Source organism: Leucoraja erinacea, chromosome 27 (genome assembly GCF_028641065.1).
Source record: "Leucoraja erinacea ecotype New England chromosome 27, Leri_hhj_1, whole genome shotgun sequence".
In the NCBI taxonomy this organism is placed as follows: Eukaryota; Metazoa; Chordata; class Chondrichthyes; order Rajiformes; family Rajidae; genus Leucoraja; species Leucoraja erinaceus.
The window spans coordinates 21,093,341-21,114,201 of NC_073403.1; the positions used below are offsets into that span (position 1 = coordinate 21,093,341).

At 42.8% G+C, this 20,861-nt stretch overlaps 1 protein-coding gene across 1 annotated transcript in view; it reads right to left on the bottom strand.

Annotated features, from left to right (window-relative positions):
* The window catches only part of itga3b (integrin, alpha 3b), a 146,351-nt gene that overhangs the window by 40,452 nt on the left and 85,038 nt on the right, over positions 1–20,861 (bottom strand). Inside the window, exons 5-8 of the mRNA XM_055657276.1 lie at positions 15,964–16,068; positions 15,020–15,227; positions 10,578–10,771; positions 4,814–4,902 (exon numbers count right to left, since the gene is read on the bottom strand). Of these exons, the coding sequence (XP_055513251.1) occupies positions 4,814–4,902; positions 10,578–10,771; positions 15,020–15,227; positions 15,964–16,068 (596 nt within the window). The remainder of the gene's footprint in view (positions 1–4,813; positions 4,903–10,577; positions 10,772–15,019; positions 15,228–15,963; positions 16,069–20,861) is intronic.

Sequence of the window (20,861 nt, forward strand, 5' to 3'; positions counted from 1 at the left end):
GGCCTGTTTCCGTGCTGTAATTGTTATGTGGTTATATGATATTACAATATGTTGGACAAGGCGAGCTCAAACCTCTTGCCTGTGAATTGGAAAGTTATAGGTTCAATCCTCATCTCCAAAGACTTCAAAGGAAGTTCCGCTAAGATCATTGCACTGTCAGAGATGCCATCCTTCATGTCAGATACCAGGCCATATTTTATCACTATTACAATGTTGTTTGTGAGAGTTTTCTGTCTGCAAATTAGGTGTATATTTTCTATTTTACAATAGTGACTACAACTCAAAAAAATGTAGTGCAAAGTCCATTGATGACTCAGGATGCTCTGAGATTAGAATAGTGTTATAAAGCTTTCTTTATTTCATGAGCATGGCTCATATCCATTTCATTATTACCCAAACGTATTGCCCCATTGTTGGATATGATCTCACTGTTACCTGTTCCAAGCAAAGAGTTGTTGGAAACTATGTAGGGAGTTTGGTTGGGTGCAATAAGAGAGGCTTTTTCTCTCTGCATATGGATTGAATGGTATGGAACCAAGTTAAAATAATGGCATAGGAATGAGATGAAAAGAAATTGGAGGCACCAATAATTGCAGACGCTGGATTCTGGAGGAAAACACAAAGTGCTGGAGGAACTCAATGGGTCAAGCAGCAGATCTGTATAAGAAACAGATAGGCAATGTTTTGTGTCGGGACCCTGATGGTGAATCTGTGGAATTCATTGCCATAGAAGGCTGTGGAGGCAGTCAATAAATATTTTTAAGTCAAAGGTAGATAGATTCTTGATTAGCATGGGTGTCAGGGGTTATGGGATGAAACAGTATAATGGGGTTGAGGAGGAAAGATAGATCCGCCATGATTGAATGGCAGAGTAGACTTGAAGGGCTGAATGGCCTAATTCTGCTCCTATCACTTGTACACTTATGAACGTATGCGCCTTCATCAGTCTGAAGAAGGGTCTTGACCCAAATTGCCGAATGTCCATTTCCTCCATGGATGCTGCCTGACCCACTAAATACCTCTGGAACTCTGTGTTTTGCATGAGAATAAACAACAATGTCCTTCTTTCAAATAAATGTCTACTGCAAGCCAGACATTGGGAGTGAATATTCAGGCACAATGGGGTAGAGGTTTATTTTATTGTTCAAGAAGGAACTGCAGATGCTGGAAAATCGAAGGTAGACAAAAATGCTGGAGATCTCAGCGGGTGAGGCAGCATCTATGGAGCAAAGGAAATAGGCAATGTTTCGAGCTGAAACGTCTGAAGAATGGTTTCGGCCCGAAACGTTGCCTATTTCCTTCGCTCCATAGATGCTGCCTCACCCGCTGAGTTTCTCCAGCATTTCTGTCTACCAATTTGTTAATTTGCTATATTGCAGTGTTGCCCATTGGATTGCATGGCCATAATTGGGTTACATACAAAAAAATATCATTCACATTTAGTGCAGGCAATCAATTATGAGTTTCAAAGCAAATCCCCATACAGCTAAACATATTATGATTTGAATTATAAATGTTGGCTGATCTTAACTTTCAGTGCAGGCAGGTAAGAAGGCATAGGTTGACTGGTTTCCTTTTCTGTTCAGTTCAATAATTGATGGCAAAATGCTAAAACAATCCTTCAAAATACTTAAATTAACACTTTTCCTGAATTCATTCATGTATCGTCACCAGGGTTTACAGGTTCAGAATGGTTGGCAGTGTGCCTTTAGCAAGCGACGGTACCAAGTTCCACAGTGCACCTGGCAACATTGGCCCAATTATCAGTCGGTAAATGTTAACACATTTTTTGAATTAATCCAAATATAGGTCACCTCAGATTGTTGCGGATTATGAAATCTGTTCAGAATATATTCTTGGTTTGACTGTTGACAAACGTGATGTTGAACAACACAAAAAAAAAATCTGGGAAAGGCACTAAAAAGCTGGAAGAGGGGTTAAGGAAACAACTCCAGATGTAGGTCACCCAGTTTAGGAGAGGAGGAAAAGTAAAATATTTGAATAAAAGCCAAAAATGGATTCCTGATGGTGAGATTATGATGTGTCAGCTGGGCCATTAACCCAGAAGGCCAAATGTTCAAGGACTCTGTGGTTTATAAACTTCCTGTGAACCCAAGATGGAGTCCAGATACACCATGGTGTCCACAGAACTAATAATAACATAAAACACTTTGCATTAGGAATACTAGACAAGCAAAAATAGATCTTGGGCCCATTTCTCAATTCAGTAAGCCTAACTCCAGATATCTAGCTTTGGAGCATAATCTTTGATACCATTGTGCAATATTAAAACTATAAATCTTATATTAAAACTAACAATTGAATTTGCGACGATTGGCATTGGCTGACTTTGACCTTTAGCCTCACTCTGTGTGTCCCTTGCTCACTTTGCACAATCAGACTCTAGAGAAGGGTCTCAACCTGGAACGTTCCTTCTATCCAGTGATACTGCCTGTCCTGAGTTACTCCAGCATTTTGTGTCTATCTTATTCTAGATTTTAGTATACGGTCAAAGTCCCTCCAAACAGCAAAAGTCTTCAGCGTGAAAACTTCAATTGAGTTAATCGTTAACCTAATAACATCCCAGCAAAACTACCCCATTTATCATTTCTTTTTAATTTAGACTTTATGGTCAGGTTAACACGTTAGTACATTTATCATGTACTAGTGTGGGTTCTGGAACTTTTGTATAGTATGGGGGCTTGAACTACGTCCAGCACTCCAGGTGCGATCTAACAAAGCTTTGTACAGTTGTAGCATCCTCCTCAATTCAAATCTTCTGGATAAAAAGATAATGTTACCTTGGTCTTAATTATTTTCCGAAACATGACATTTAAGTGGCATTAACATGGGCCTGGGTCTCTCTGGACATCCACTGTGGCCTTTTACAACTCAGAAAGTACTTTGTTCTGTTGTCTGTTCTACTTAGTTTTGCATACATTAGAATGTATTTACCAATTTTGCCTGTTAGTTTACTCTACTGATGTCTCTAAAATTTAACGCCTCTATCTATACTGTTTATGATACAATTTGACTTTCTACTATCTGACCTGCAGCATTTGGTATTCTGTCATCTGTGCTGTTTACAAATATGTTCATAAGTGGTAGGAGCAGAATTAGGCTACTCAGCCCATCAAGTCTACTCTGCCATTCAATCATGGCTGATCTATCCTTCCCTCTCAACCCCATTCTCCTGCCATCTCCCCATAACCCCTGACACCCGTACTAATGGAATGATAAATGGTTGCAGTGCTGGAGATCCTTGCTAGGCACCAATTCTCACATCCTGCTTGTTTCAGTACCAGCGCATTATCTCCAATCCCTGTCTCCTACGACTCAGCCAATTCCATAACCAAGTAATTTGTTATTAGGCCAGGCAGCATCTATGGAAAGAGACGCACTGGAAATGTATTGAGTTAAAGACCTGATTGATGAATGGACCTGAAATTGCCCATTGCTTTAATCTATTAATACTGCATGTAAATTAATGATGCTGCCCGTCCAGCTGAGTGTTTCCAATATTTTCTGGTTTTATTTCAGATTTCCATGATTGCAGTTTTTAAAAATTATTTCCTTGGGTTTAACCTAACGACCTACCAGGAAATCGATCAAAATATTTTAAAGTCTATATAAATAACATCTGTAGATAATTCCCTGCCGGCTACTTCAATCAACTCTTCACAATACATGTTGTGATCAGCTCCATTAGGGATGGTTTTCCCTTCACATATACATCAACATGTGATGGATAAAAGCCAGGAGTTCTTGTTCAGGTAAATACAGCCACCAGATGGTGGTATTGGTCCGTTCATATTGCTGTCGGGTTGCAATAAAATGACATCTACATTGTCTCTCGTTCATGACCTCTAGACATCGTAAAATCTGTTAAATTAAATGCTTTTAAATAAATGTGACCATTAGGTAGGAAATGTAGCAGCTGAAACACACACAATAAACCTTCACCAACACAAGCAATAAAATTGACTGAGCGATAATCGATGGGCAAGATGCTTGGAAACCTCACCACTCTTCTTGAAATTTGTGCCTCCTTTCATTCGAAAGGCAGCATTTCCAAACATATTTAAGAATTCTCTGGGTTTTACCTGGAATGTCATGTTACGAAGATTCAGGTCTCAGTGGAACTTCTAAACAAATTGCGAGTCCACTGATCTTGAATCCACCAATTAATCCATTCACACAGAAAGAGGTTCCCAATGATACCAACACTCTTTACTTTTTAGGAAGCTTCCTGTTATTTTTAATACCTGCCTGAAATGTCAGATCAGACCATTGGGTTCTGATGTAACATCTCAAGCAGGTCGGGTTCGGTCCTGACCTAGGGTGCTGTCCCGTGTGGAGTTTGTACATTCTCCCAGTGACCACAAGGATTCCCTCTGGGTGCTCTGGTCCTCCCACATCCCAAATAATTGTGGGTTTGTAATTGGCCTTTGTAAATTGCCCCTTGTGTGGGGAGGGGGTGAGAAAGTGGGGTAAAAGGGTGACCAAAAATTGGCAAAAGGCTGGATTGAAAAATAGCTCAATTCAGTGCTGTAGGAATGAACTGCAGATGCTGGTTTGCACTGAAGATAGACACAAAATGCTGCAGTAACTCAGCGGGTCAGGCAGCATCCCTGGAGAAAAGGAGTAGGTGAAGTTTCGGGTCGAGTCCCTTCTTCGGACTCCAGGTTCTGAAGTAGGGTCTCAACCCGAAATGTCACCTATTCCTTTTCTGCAGAGATGCTGCCTGACCCGCTGAGTTACTCCAGCATTTTGTGTCTTTCTTCAGTGCTCTATGCTTTATGTAAGTATATACCTGGCTAGGTTGGGGAGCCAGCCCTGTTGCTCCGCCTTGGTAGATGAAAAGTTTACCATATTCATCGTAAGGTGCTCCAATCCCGATATCTGTGGAAGAAAAACAAACATGTTTAACTAACCCTTTACCCTGCTGCCTGCAGAGAATGGTACCTCTGAGGTGAGAAAACTCCTACGTGAATGCAAGACCATTGACCAGCTGGGGACAGAGTGACACATGTTGAGGACTGCAGGAATTAGTAGTTGTTTCTTCTCTGCTATCATCGTAACTCTTCTCAGAGGATTATCTGTTTTAAACATCTCACCCAGAAGGAGGAACCAGACCAAATATTTAACTGTGACTGAACAGATCGGTATACATCTTGATTTATTATTGTTACTTTTACCGAGATGCAGTGCCAAAGATGGTTTTGCATACTATCCAGGCAGATCATACCAGACATGATATTAATAGGTAGTGCAAAAGACAAAATGAACAGAGTGCAGAATAGAGTGCTGCATCTGTTAGAAAGTGTGAATGCCACGACATGGTAGACCGTAAGGTCAGGGATACATCTGTAGCAAATGAAAAGTCAGTTAAAACACCTGATAAGAAGATGTTCTTCAATCTGGTGGTACGTGGTTTGAACCTTTCGTATTGTCTGCCTGATGTGAGTGGGATGAAGAGAGAATGGCCACTGTGGGGGGGGGGGTCTCGATTATATCAGCTACTTTCTAGAGGCACCATGAAGTGTAGATAGAGTTGATGGGGTGGGGTGTGGGGGCCTGGTGTGCCTGATGGACTGGCTGCATCCCCATATAATCCATTATAATGTTCACATTATAAGGGGATGATATTTTATAATTCCATGATTTTTGTTAAATTAATACAAATTTTCAGAAACCACTGTCAACAGATTTTGAAAGGAGAATGCGAGTACCCATTCTTTCTGTCCAAAGATGCTGCCTGTCCCGCTGAGTTATACCAGAATTTTGTGTCTATCTTCTAGGAGAGGTCTCAATCTGAATTATGGTAAGGCCATTGTATTTTTAAATAGGAAATAATTCAGATTGTTAACTCTCATTCAAAGACAATGGAGGTTTATGGCCCCGACCATGGGTGAACAGTGGAGGAGGACTGACTGTAATTTGTGCCTTCCACAACAGTGACGAATGCTGTGGTGGATGTTTGTGTTTCATTTTTAATGTGTATTGCGTGTTCTTTTTTGATTGTACTGCCGCTGGCAAATTCATTACACTGCACTTATCTGTGTATGAGATGAATAAAACTGATTGATTGATTAATTGACAAGTGCAATAGCCAAAGTTCTTAGTACAACCAAAAACAGTTCATAGAAGTTCATGATTGCCATGGTTAGTGTTGTGCAGTGCCACATATTGGCATTTCATAATCTAGTACATTCTCGTCAGGTTCCATTAGATTGGATTCAAGAACTCTTTAGCAACTGGAATGTAATGGTCCATTACACAGACCTTTTAATAGCTTGATCATCCCAAACCTTTGATAGAACTGAAAATATATGGAAACCGTGGCAAGGACAAAAATAGGATTACACTTAGCTAGGATGGTATATGTTCCCGTCAGATGATTGCTGATACAACACTCACAGTTGAGGGTCACATATTGAGAATGGCCATGTAGGTAGTAATTCCCCATTAAGAGATGAAAGATAAATAAATCTCATTATAAATTTTCGTCCACGTTTCAAAGTGGGTGTCCAAGAGAAAGCATAAATTAATCATCCAAATAAACCTGATCCCCACCAGATGGAAATCTTAACTGCTGTGAGAGTTCATTTTTGGCTTTGAAACAATTATCAACCCCCAAGTTCATTATTGCTTTGCCGTAACAAAACTCGCCCAGGGATGAATTACTTTGACCTCCATCAGTCCAGTCAAAGACTTCCTTCCTGATGGTATTGTACTGAGATTTGGCACAGAACGGGAGCTGAGCATAGCTCAAGATAAAAACCCATCCAACTTGCTATGTACCAAATGCAACAGAGGATGGTTGAAAATAATGCAGATATTGGCCTGAGAAATGGATTCACAAGTTCACAAGCAAATCCTCACAGAATGAACAGGCAGCACACTGCATCACTGCTGGAAGGAATGAAACAAGAACCAGTGAGAGAATGATTTGTACAGAGGCAGTGCCCATTATGAAACGTGCTCACAGATAGAGATAGTCTGGGAATACATGTCTACATGAGAATAAAGACAAAGTGCTGGAGTAACTCATCAGGCCAATCATGATCTCTGAAGAACATGGATAGGTGATGTTTTGGGTTGGGATCCTTCTTTAGACTGATTGTAGTATGGGAGTGAAAGCAGTCGAGAGGTGGGAGCAGAACAAAGTTTGGCAAATGATCGGTGGTTATAGGTAGGTGGGGGGTGGGGGGGTTGTTTGTTGGACAAAGGCTGGAGATAAAAAGACAATCTGCTAATCAGAAACTCTCCTCACTTGTATCCACCTATCATCGCACTGATTTCTGTGATAAGGCCCCACAGTCCTTATCCCAGTGCACAATCCTCTGCCTGCTACCTCCCATTACTGTAATGTTACTACACTGCCCCAATCAGTGTTCTCCAAGTGGGATATGATAGAACAAAATGTGCCAAATGTTCCGAGAGATGAGTTTGAAAACAATTGTATTTTGCACATTTCAAACTTAGGTTAGGATGGGAAAGTTTCAGTCGGAACTCATCCTGACTAATCACCTCCATTCCAAAACAAACTCTCTGAAAAGGTTGATAATCATTCCAGGCCACACTTGTGCCAAGAAAACAGTCTGTATCTCAATATCTTGCAATGCAAAACTGCATTAACTGTATTTTGTTTTTAATTTCGATCATCGATCATCCGTACATTAATTCTATGGCTATCCCACTTTCTCATCCTACATACAAGGGGCAATTTACATAAGCCAATTGACTTACAAGCCTGCGCGTCCTTGGGATTTGGGGGGAAACCGGAACACCCAGAGAAAACCCACATAGTCACACCCACGTGCAAACAACACCTGTCGTCTGGATTGAATTTGGATCTCTGGCGCTGTATGGAAGCAGCTCTACCGCAGCGCCATTGTGCCAGTATATAAAACTACAAGCAGCATAGATATGGTAGATAGTCAGTATCTTTTCCCAGAGTGAAAAAGTGAAAGACTAGAGGGCGTAGCTTTAAGGTGAAAGGGGCAAAGTTTAAAGGAGATGTGCAATTTATTTTTACACATGAAGCAGTGGGTGCCTGGAATGTGTTGCGGGGGTTGGTGTTGGAGGCAACTATGACAGTGGCTTACAGGGGGCACATGTATAAGGGGCATCGATCATATGCAGGGAGATCAGATTGGTTTAGCTTGGACATTGTGCACTGAAGGTCCTGTTCCTGTGCTCGACTGTTCCATGTTCTGTGCATGCATCAAGTTGAAACACACATTTTTGATTTTTGTTTAATTTAGTTTTTTTTCACAAAAGTTCCATGAGTGGGAATTTTATTTTGAATCACCAATGTATTCTATCGCAGTCGCTTCCTCAAAAAGGCTGGCAGCATCATCAAGGACCCACACCATCCTGGCAACACACTCATCTCCCCGCTACCTTCAGGTAGAAGGTACAGGAGCATGAAGACTGCAACGTCCAGGTCCAGGAATAGCTAGTTCCTCACAGCCATCAGGCTATTAAACTCAACTCAAACAAAAACTCTGAACATTAATAGCCCATGATCTGTTTGTTTGCACTGTATCTGTTTATTTATTCATTTGTGTATATATTTATGTAATGGTATATGGACACACTGATCTGTTCTGTATTCATGCCTACCATATTCTGTTGTGCTGAATTTCATTGTCCTACCTGGGACACATGACAATAAACTCTCTTGAATCTTGTATTTGTTATGATTTTGTGAATTCTGTAAGGGTGGATTTCCATGACTGCAAGGCAGGGATGTCCAGTGTTGCAAAATTAGCAAAGCAGTCTTCTCATGAGGCACAGCAGAACTAAAGCAGAAGCACTATATATGCTCAGTGTTCATAAAAAGCTTTACGAAGCAGTACAAAAGGGATTAAAGATTGTAATATAATTTTGAAATATGTTTTAGATTAATTTTATTTTGCCTGAATAAGCTTCCAGACAACCGTATCACTGATGTAGCCTCAGCCTGATCTAGCACTCTGGTGCCAGGAGAACAGCCTCCTCTTGAACATCAAAAAAACAAAGGAGCTGATCATGGACTTTAGGAGGGCACATCATCCGAGGACGTACACTCCATTGAGTATAAATGGGGATCCTGTGAATAGGGTGAACTGTTTTAAATATCTGGGAGTCCACATCTCTGAGGATATGACATGGTCATCACACGCCTCAGCATTGGTGAGTAAGGCAAGGCAGCGCCTTTACCACCTCAGGCAATTGAGGAAATTCAGAGTGTCTCTCAGGATCCTCCAGTGCTTCTACGCAGCGGCGGTGGAAAGCATCTTGTCCGGGAACATTACCATCTGGTTCGGGAATTGCTCTGCCAAGGACAAGAAGGCTCTGCAGAGAGTAGTGCGTTCGGCCGAACGCACTATGGGAACTTCACTCACCCCCCTGCAGGAACTATACAACAGGAGGTGCAACTCCCGAGCAAACAAAATCATGAGAGACCTCTTCCACCCCTGCAACGGACTGTTCCAGCCGCTACGGTCAGGCAAACACCTCCGTTGCCATGCAGTGAGAACGGAGAGGTTGAGAAGGAGTTTCTTCCCAGAGGCAATTCGGACTGTAAACGCCTTTCTCACCAGGGACTAACTGTACAGAACGTTTTTTCCTTCTATTATTTATTATGTAAAATAATATGTGTGTTATGATTGTGTTTATAATTTGTTTGGTTGTTTTGTTGTTCCGCGAGCATTGCCACTTTCATTTCACTGCACATCTCGTATGTGTATGTGACAAATAAACTTGACTTGACTTGAGCTGACCAGTAGATGGCAATAACCCCATCTACTTGTCTGCTCAGCTCTGTTCAGATCCACTGGGTGGCCTTCATTACACAGGCTGCCACAGTGAATGCACCACCAATGGTAATAAATGTTGGATTCGTTCACCATGTCCGCACCCCCATAAATGAATGAACAGGGTTAATTAGAATAGGATGTCACGGGTTATGGGGAGAAGGTAGGAAAATGGGGTAGAGAGGGAAAGATAGATCAGCCATGATTGAACGGCAGACTAGACTTGATGGACCAAATGGCCTAATTCTTCTGCTATAACGTATGAACATGAATTTCTAGCAATTGATGCATCAGGCCTTGTTGCAAAAACAAAATCTGGAGCCGATTGTCGACTTCAGGAGGAGAAAGACATGACCAACAAACCTTTGTTCAACTTCAGGATGGCATTGGGGGAGACAACAGCTTCAAGTTTCTGAGCATGAATTTCTCCCAACCCATGTCCTGGAACCAGCACTTTGATGCAAAAACTAGGAAAGGTGAATGCCTCCATTTCCTTAGAAGATCAAGAAAATTTGGTATGCCAACGAATAATTTATTGAACTTCTCCTGGCATATGATAGAAAGCAGACTGACTGGTTGCATCATGGCTGGGTTTGGCAATTCATGCTCAGGAATGAAGATTACAGAGAGTGGTAGACACCTTGGATGTCCTGGTATGGCACACCTCATCTTGGGCGCAGAAGGAGGAATTGGGAGTAGGGACAGTAAATTACATTGAAAATGTAGATTGCAATCCAAAGCATTTCAACTTTAGTGAATAAATCATCTAACCTGGAAATCCGTCTTGGTTAATGTCTCCAATGCTGCTGACTACGTGCCCAAACATGGAACCTAAAGAACCTTTCAACACCAAGCTTGGTTTCTTAGAGAAGTTTCCCGCCTCATTCATGTAAACATACACAGCGCCACTGATCTCCTTCCTATGGTCAAAGTAGTGTGGAGCTCCAACAATCAGGTCCTGCCAGCTGTATTGAATAAAAAAAACAAATCACTTTAGTTTCTACAAAATAACATGACTAGATCATCATTGATTGAACCTATTTATAGCCCAGACCAGGATGAACAATGCGGCATGCACTGTTTATCCACTCTAAATGAAGTACCATGACATTTGAATCCACTAGATTTCATTAAAAGAGAACGTTAAATGTTTATTTTCACCACGACTTGGTGCTTCGTGGAGAAATCCACAAGTTCAACAATGTAGAGCATTGAATATGTATTATGAACCAAACTAATCAGAGGGGCAGCCTATAAGCTAATGGTGCAAACATTGAATTCTCCAAATTTACATAATAAATCTACACACAAACCTTATCTAGTTATTTTTCCCCCCCTCCCCTTCCCTTCCCTCTCTCTTCCCTGTGCCCCATATGACTTTCAAAACACCCTCACATCAGAACCCACCTATCACTTGCCAGGCTTTGGCTTGCCCCACCTCCCTTCCAGCTTTATTGTCCCCCTCCACGATCAGTCTGAATGGTTCTGACCTGAAACGTCACCTATCCATGTTGTCCAGAGATGCTACCTGACCTGCGGAGTTACTCCGGCACTTTGTGTCTTTTAAAAAAAAAATCAGAAAGATCCTTGTCTCTGCCCTTAGCCCATGTTACACTTGCTAATCCTCATCTTATTTTTCCCAATTCTGATGAATGGTCTTCGATCTGTTTGTTTTAAAAGAAAGCTGCCTTGACTTATTGAGTGTTTTCTGCATTATCTTTGATTATGGAGGCTGACAGTTAGAAAATAGAACACAGAACACCACAGCACAGGAGCGGGCCCTTCAGCCTCAATGTATGTGCCGAATATGATGTCAAGTTAAACTGACTTCATCAGCGTGTACACATCCCTCTACTCCCTGACCCTCCATTTGCCTATCCAAAAACCGCTTCAATGTTACTATCAAATCTGCCTCTACCACCATTCGTGACAGTGCATTCCAGGCCCCCACCAACCTCTGTCTAAGCAAGCTCCCCCCCCCCCGCCCCCACCCCTGCCCCCAGCACATTTCCATTAAACTTTCCCCCTCTCACCTTGTAGCTATGCCCTCTAGTATTGAACATTTCCACCCTGGGGGGAAGATTCTGACTGCCTGCCTTCAGAATGTGAGCGAAGGAAGAAATTATAATTAAACTAAGTTCTTGTGGCTAATCTTTGTTTTGTTGTACCTAATTGTGTTCACATCTGGATAGACATCAGGTGAGGACAATGTAGGCTGTAAAGTAGCTGATGAGCTAGTGATATAAAATATAAATTGTAGCCAAATAGCAAAGTACTGGCAAGCTTCCATCAGCAAAATGTAGTGCCTTGCAAGACAATAAGTTATGGCATTAAAACAATGCCTTTCATGGCCTCAGATTAATCAAGGAGCTTTTATGGCTAGTTTAAAATTTTGAGATGTAGTTGTTATTGTAAAACAGTGAACTGGGGCAGCCAGTCATCAAGAGAGAACTACCAAGCAGCAATGAACTTAATGAGTGCACAGTCTAATCTTAGTGATGCTAGTTTGTAAACAAATGTTAGCAAAGACACCAGAAGAACATCCAAGGCCTTCAAGAAATTCTGTAGTGTCTTTCGAAAACACCCAAAGGGAAGTAGAATTATTTTTTTCATTAATTCTTAAAAGATGTAGCTCTCCCTTGAATACATCGGAGGGGCACATAGATGACCACTGGAAGGAATGATGCAAGAACCAGTGAGAGAATGATTTGCGCAGAGACAGTGCCCATTATGAAACATGCTCACAGATAATGATAGTTTGGGAGTACATGTCTACATTTGAATAAAGTCAAAGTGCTGGAGTAACTCAGCAGGCTAAGCAGCATCTCTGAAGAACATGGAGCGGTGGCGTTTCGGGTTGGGATCCTTCTTTAGACTGATGGTAGTATGGGCCTGACATACTGCCTGACATAAGAGCTGCCATTTAGTCAAATCAGACACTTGCATCACAGCCAGGTTTGGCAATGGCTAAATCCAAGCCACAAGGAATTGCAGATGATTGTGGATGCAGAGCAGGCGATCATGCAAACAAACCTTGCTTCCATTGACTCCATCTACACTTCACACTGGGTCGGCAAGGCCACCAGCATAATCAAGGACCAGTCTCATCCTGGACACTCGCTCTTTTATCCTCTCCCATCAGGCAAGAGGTGTAAAAGTGTAAAAGCGCATACCTCCAGATTCAGGGATAGTTTCTTCCCAGCTGTTATCAGGCAACAAAACCATCTTATCACCAACTTGAGAGCGGTCCTGACTCACCATCTACCTCATTGGAGACCCTCGACTATCTTTAATTGGACCTTACTGGACTTTATCTTGCACAAAACATTATTCCTCTTATCCTGTATCTGTGCAATGTGGACGGCTTGATTGTAATCATGTGTAGCCTTACTGCTGACTAGATAGCAAGGAAAAAAGCTTTTCATTATATCTCAGTACACATGACACTCAACTAAACTGAAGAAAAGACTACAGGAGCAAGGAAGTTGTATGAAATGTTATAAACCACTGCTTTGGCTAGAATTGGAGTATTACGGCAGGCTCTAGATGCCGACTTCCAGAAAAGATGGAAAGATTTTAGAGAAGGTGCAGAAGAGAATTAGTAAAATCACACCAATGATAGAGATTTGGTTATGTGGGGAAGCTATCCTTAGAATAAAGGAGATTGGGAGGAGATCTGCGAGGAATATTAAAATCATGACGGCATTGACTAAATATGTAAAGAGAGACTGTTCCCATTGACACGTGGGTCAATAACTCAGGATCAAAGAGAGACAACCAAAACTAAAATGGCATTCCTTTTTTTTAATGCAACAAATTCTGGAGTACACTGTCATGTTGCACTGCAGGCAAATTCACGTGGAATATTCTGAACATTTTGCATGGTTAAAGGATCAGGCGAGAGAATGGGACCAGCTAGATTGCTTTATAAGAAGCAGTGGAGATTCATTAGACTGAACACCCTCCTTCCATTCAGTAACCATGTTGTGATCTTTCTGTGACATAATTTTCTATAATTCACCAAGATGCTTGAAAATCACCTCTGTTGCTTTGCTCCCTGCAGATCATTTTTTATTAGAAGATAATTAAAAAAAATGTCTAACAATAGGAAATAAAAAATCACCTAGCCCCATTTATTTAGGTAGGAAGGAACTGCAGATGCTGGTTTAAACCAGAGAGCTACACAAACAGTTGGAGTAACTCAGTGGGACAGACAGCATCTCCGGGGAAAAGGAATAGGTGACATTTCGGGTAGAGACCCAAAGAAGGATCTGAAGAAGGGTCTCAACCCGAAACATCACCTATTCCTTTTCTCCAGAGATGCTGTCTGTCCTGCTGAGTCACTCAAGCTTTTTGTGTCTATCTTTAGTCATATTTATTGACAGTGTACTGCCGTTGTTTCCTCAACGTCAGTCTCATAGAACTCAACCAATTCCTTTAAAATTTTGAGGCACTTTGAGGAAACAGTTCAAGACTTGAGGGCCTGAACTACAAGGAGAGGTTGGGCAGGCTAGGACATCATTTCTTGGAGTGCTGAGGGGTGATCTTGCAGAGGTGTATGTAATCAGAAGGGGAATAGATTGGATGAATACATAGACTTTTACCCAGAGCAGGGGCATCAAGAAACAGAGGATATAGATCATCAGATCAAAAGATCATAACATAGGAGCAGAATTAGGCCTATCGCATCTGCTCCTTTATTCAATCATGGCTAATCTATTTTTCCCTCTCAGCTCCATTCTCCTGGCTTCACCCCATAACTTTTGACACATAGCAACCTATGAGGCAACTTTTTCCATGCAGAGGGAGTTGTGTGGTGGGTATCTGCACTGTGCTGCAGGAGGAGTTAGTTGGGACTGGTACTATAACAACATTTAAAAAACATTGGCAGGTACATGGATAGGAATTATTTAGAGGGATATGACCCAACCATGGGCAGGTGGGACTGGTGCAGATGAGACATCAGTCAGCATGGGTAAATTGGGTCAAAATGTCTATTTCCAAGCTTCTAAGACTCCAGGAAAGGCTCACATTCCAGTTATAATGTTTGTTTTAATGCACTATTAACTATCAAGTTTGGACCTTAATTTCTCTACCTCAGATATAAATATTCTTGCTGAGTTTTCCAATAAAGAAAAAACATCCTTCTTTACAAATCAAATAGTTAAAATCAATAACTAACACAGCAGCTTTGAGAGATCCAGATCACATACCTGTCCATGTTAAGATCAGCAACGGCCACAGAGCTCCCAAAGTATGACCCTGTTTGATGACCCTTTATAGTGCGTTTTATTTCCAGATCATCCGTCATCCCTTTCTCAAGCAGAAACACCGCCCCCGTGTGGCCATAGCGAGGGCCACCTGCAACATAGCTGAAGTCATCCTTGCGTGTGATCCACTTTCCAGAGGTGAGAGCGTATCCTATGGCAGAAAGAACAGGCGTAAGGTTCGTCTTGAAGGGATTAAATAAGATCATCTTAATACCACAGGGAAAATGTGCAGTATTCACAGACAGCAGCACTGGAGGTCAGTAATAGGGGAAGCACGGTGGTGCAACGGTAGAGTTGCTGCCTTACACTACAGAGCCAGACACCCGGGTTCGATCCTGACTACGGCTGACCTTCTCCCCGCGAGTTTTCTCCGGGATCTCCGGTTTCCTTCCACACTCCAATGACGTACAGGTTTGTAGGTTAATTAGCTTGGTACAATTGTAACTTGTCCCTCGTGTGTGTGTGTGTGGGATAGTGTGGGGATCGCTGGTCGGCATGTACTTGGTCGGCCGAAGGACCTGTTTCCACGTTATATTTCTAAACTAAACTAAACCTTATTAATAACTGGGCAGTTCAATGATTTGAGTCCAAAAGACTGCAACTTCAAGGAGCAAGTTGCAGAGACTGATCGCAGCTCTGTTGAGGCACTATAACTAATAGCTCATTCCCCACTGGAAGAACAATTTTATTATTGTTGGATATGACTTCCATTTTAGTTCAACTTGAATTGAATGTGAATGGTGTTCAACCCATAACAAGAGGACTGGCCAATATATTTAATGAAGAGAGCAGTAGATGCTGATGTGATGCTCCGTCAGTAAGTCACTGTATCCAGCAGAGGAGATGACGAACAACATGGCGAAAATATTGTGGGAACCATTCAATACCTATGTAGCTGTGACTCTCTGATTTATCCTCGAGCCGGTAAGGGCCATCATCCAGTATATTGAGGTCCACAAATGTCATGTTCTTTTGCGCAACTTGGATGGTTCCTATTAAAGGAAACACAAATTGAATGTTAATCAACATCTGGAACTTCATTCATATCACAATATCTCATGACAAGGCATAATAAAAAAACTCCCTGAAAATAGTCAAGGAAAACTCATCGTCATGAAAGTATACTGGTGTTGACTGACATGGTAAAGATGGTGAGCTGAACTGTTTTGATCTCAAATATAGCAGGCCAGGACTACAGCCTTCTTGGGTTGTTTTTGCTTTGGGTGATAGTGATACCAATGGTTTACCTGTATACAGGTGCACAACCTTTTATCCGGTGTTCCGGAAACCGAAAAACTCCGAAAACCGGCCATTTTTTCCAGATGTCATCTGCGCACCAAAGTTCGCGTTTTGCGCCAAACTTGACCCGAAACGACCCACGGTCAACCCAGGTCTGTACTACTGTAGCGGCTGCCTCCTCCCCGGAGGCTGGGAGACGCCTAAACATCTGTAAATCATTGCTTAAATGTTAGTCAGTTAGTTTGGAGGGCTTTTATGTGAAGGGGGGGTGAAGGGGTAAACTTTAAAATATTAGTCCCCTACCTGGTCGGAGAGGCGGGGAGCAGTCAATGCCTTACCGAGTCGCCGTGCAGTAAGCTCCGCAGCGCTGGGGCCGGTGGGGCTGCGGGCGGCGCCGGTTGTAACTCCGACCCCGGCAACTCTACCCCTGGCTGCGAGGCGCTCCAAATCCAGCGCGGCCCGCGGCCGGACGCCCCCCACCCCAGCTCCGCAAATGTTGGGAGTCGGCGGCGTCGCAGCGCTGGGACACCAGCGGGGAGCGGGCAATGCCTTACCGGGTCGCCGTGCGGCAAGCTCCGGAGCGCTGTGGCCGCCGACCCAACATTCGCGGGGCGTCGCTGGATTTGGAGCCGCGCAGCCAGGGGTAGAGTTGCCGGGGTCGGAGCTGCAACCGGCGCCGCCCGCGGCCGGACGGAGCCCCCAGCTCCGCGAGGTTGGGAGTCGCCGACCAGGTAGGGGACTAAGAATTAAAGTTTCCCCCTTCACCCCTACTCCGCCACCACCACATAAAATCCCTCCAAACTAACTGACTAACATTTATGCAATGATTCTCCCAGTCTCCGGGGAGGAGGCAGCTGCTCCAGACTTTTCAAGCCGCCCGCGCTACCTACCTAATCTACGCTAAAAATCTTCCATTCGGAAATCCGAAAATGTCCGAAATCCGACAAGTGTCTGGTCCCAAGGCTTTCGGATAAAAGGTTGTGCACCTGTATACTGATAAAGATCCAATTGACAGCATTCAGACTTTAAAAAAAGATCTGAATTCAGCCAGTGTGCATGGTATATCTTATTATCCTGACACATTATCCTAGCCCAATTGTAGCTCTCTCATCACAGGTTAAAACGTTGTGGGCATAAATGCAGTTTGCTGATCTAGGTGGTTAGCACTGGTGCTCCTTGTTTGGAGAAACAGGACTTTCTCATGTTACTGCCAACATCGGAGCTGCCCCCCCAACCCCCTCCCCCAACTACTAACTGATAAGATTGGCATCACCTTAAAACTGGAAGCATTCATCTCACAACTCACAATCTTCCCCAAGAAACAATAGCTGGCATGATAACAGTGGCGAAGTGTACAGTACTCTGAATTAAAAGTACTTTTGATTTAATGTTTTTGATAACCTTATAGAAAATATAAAACACATAATCACATAATCATATTGGCCATGGGTGGAAGTTTGGAACCTTCATGTGGTCCGCCCTGTTTCGATGAATGCAATCAACCCGGTGTGCACAATCAAATAAGATCAAATAGAAAAGGTTGTCCTACAACTTTGGGCTGTGCACTCCATAAGAAGATATTGGCCATAATCACAGGCATAGTGGTGCAGCTCATAGAGCTGCTGCCTCACAACGTCAGAGACCCGGGTTTGATCCTAACTTCAGGTACTGTCTGTGGCCTGGGTTTCCTCTGGGTGCTCCAGTTTCCTTCCACGTCCCAAAGGTGTGCAGATTCATTGGCTAAGTGGCCTCTGTAAATTGTTCCTTGCGTGTGGGGTGTGGATGAGAAAGTGGGATTACATAGAACTAGCGTCAGCAGGTGATGGATGAATGATGAGGGACGAACAATTTATTTCCATGTTTGTCTTTACTGTACTGACATCCGGCAGGGCAGAATATGGAGCAGAATATGGAAACATGTCCTTATTGTACAGCTCAAGGACTGTACTGCCAGAAAAAGCTCCTGACTGAATCTGGCAGGGCAGAGTCATCAAGCTACAGTATATAGCACATAATCAGGCACTTTGGGCCAACTTTTCCCACCAACCTATTTGGCTTTCTCTGCTAGTCCCATGTCCCTGCATTTGGCCGATGTCCACCCAAACCCTTATACTTGTCCAAATGACATTTGTAAGTCGTAGTTGAATCTATTTCTATAGTTTCCTCGGAAAACTCATTTGTGATATAGACTACCTACTGAGTGAAAACATTGCCCCCATGGTCCCTCTTAAATCTCTTCTCTCTCTAGTCTTAAAATTATCTACCCTGGAAAAAGGACTATGAGCGTTCACTTTATCTTTGCCCCTCATGACCATCCTCCTATGCTCCAAAGAGAAAAAGTCCCTTCTTCACCAACTTCTTCCTATAACTCTTCCTATAACTTAAGCCAAACTTAAAACCTACCATTCTGCTTTAGGACACTACCGTAATGCAAAATCCCAAGTGTGTCTCATGATGGCACAACGTTAGAGTAGCTTTGCTCAATACTCTTACAGCGCCAGAGACCCAAATTGGGTTCCATCTCTCTGACTACAGGTGCTGTTAAAACCTACCATGCTTTACAGAGTTGGCGGCATGGTGGCACAGCGTTCTCCTTACAGCCCGTGACCTGGGTTTCTCTCTCCTGTCTGAAGATTGGCGTTCCTGAGTTCTCTCTCCTCTGAAATTGGATCCTCGACTTCCTCATTCACAGACCAGTCTGTTTGTATTGGTGGAAATGTGTCAGCGTCGATAACAATCAGCACGGGAGCACCTCAAGGCTGCGTGCTCAGCCCCCTGCTGTACTCACTCTATACTCATGACTGTGTAGCCGGTCATAGTGCAAACTCCATCATCAAGTTCGCTGACGACACCACTGTTGTGGGACGTATCACTCTTGGAGATGAGTCAGAGTATAGAAGTGAGATCGACCGATTGACCAAATGGTTACAGCACAATAAACTGGCTCTGAACACATGCAAAACCAAGGAACTGATTTTGGACTTTGGAAGGTGTAGGATGGGGACCCACAGTCCCGTTTATATCAATGGGTCGATGGTGGAGAGGGTCAAGAGCTTCAAATTCCTGGGCGTGCATATTTCTGAAGATCTCTCCTGGTCCCAGAACACTGATGCAATTATAAAGAAAGCACATCAGCGCCTCTAGTTCCTGAGAAGATTACGGAGAGTCGGTATGTCAAGGAGGACTCTCTTGAACCTCTACAGGTGCACAGTAGAGAGCATGCTGACCAGTTACATCATGGCTTGGTTCGGCAACTTGAGCACCCAGGAACGGAAAAGACTGCAAAAAGTTGTAAACACTGCCCAGTCCATCATCGGCTCTGACCTCCCTACTATCGAGGGGATCTATTGCAGTCGCTGCCTCAAAAAGGCTGGCAGCATCATCAAGGACCCACACCATCCTGGCCACACACTCATCTCCCCGCTGCCTTCAGGTAGAAGGTACAGGAGCCTGAAATCTGCAACGTCCAGGTTCAGGAATAGCAACTTCCCCACAGCCATCAGGCTATTAAGCTCAACTCAAACAAAACTCTGAATATTAATAGCCCATTGCACTTTATCTGCTTATTTACGTGTGTGTATATATATATTCAATGGAATATGGACACACTGATCTGTTCTGTATTTATTTATGCCTATTATATTCTATTGTGCTGAAGCAAAGCAAGAATGTCACTGTCCTATCTGGGACACTTGACAATAAACTCTCTTGAATCTTGTATCTTGACCTGCGTGGGTTTTCCCTGAGTGCTCCGGTTTCCTCTCACATTCCAAAGATGTGCAGGTTTGTAGGTTAATTGGCCCTATATAATTGTAATTTGTTCTGAGTGTGTAGGATAGTGCTAGTGTGGGGATTGCTGGACGGCGTGGACTCAGTGAGCCAAATAGCCTATTCTCTGTATCTCTAAACAAAACTAAGCATTCTTGTGGCTCGGTGTCATATTTTGTTTGATATTGCTTCCCTGTAGTGCTTTGGGGAGATTTACTGTGATAAATGCAGAAGAAGAATATATTCTATTGAAAGAGTCAGGTAGAGACAAGAAGTCCTTCTAGTTGTTTAAAAACCCTTGGACCAACACAGCTATTAAACGGCATAGATTGAAGTGAAGCAGCTACTAACAAGACTGAAATTGTCAGCAAAGGGAAGAGTTAAACTAATTACAGCATAACCCTCTTTTAAAATGCCATAAACGGAATAAATGGTAAGAATATCCCCTAAGCCACAACGAAAATATAAAACTGTCTTTCCATTATTTAATTAGAAAACCATGACAAAAGAGACAATCTCACTCCCACATAACAAATTAATGTAGTCACTGTAAAAGATTGCTTAGACCACCCATCCATCAAAACTTTCTGCTATTGCCTTTCCTGAGTAGGGGAGAGATTGAATTTTCATGAGCAATGGTGTCCTTTACATATTCAAACCATATTTCAATTGCACTTGTGATTTTAAATCAAGGGCTGTACAAGAATGTTATTTTTAAGGCCCGTAAATCTGATAAAGATCCAGACAAAGGGAATCAAAAAGGTTTAATTTTTTTTTA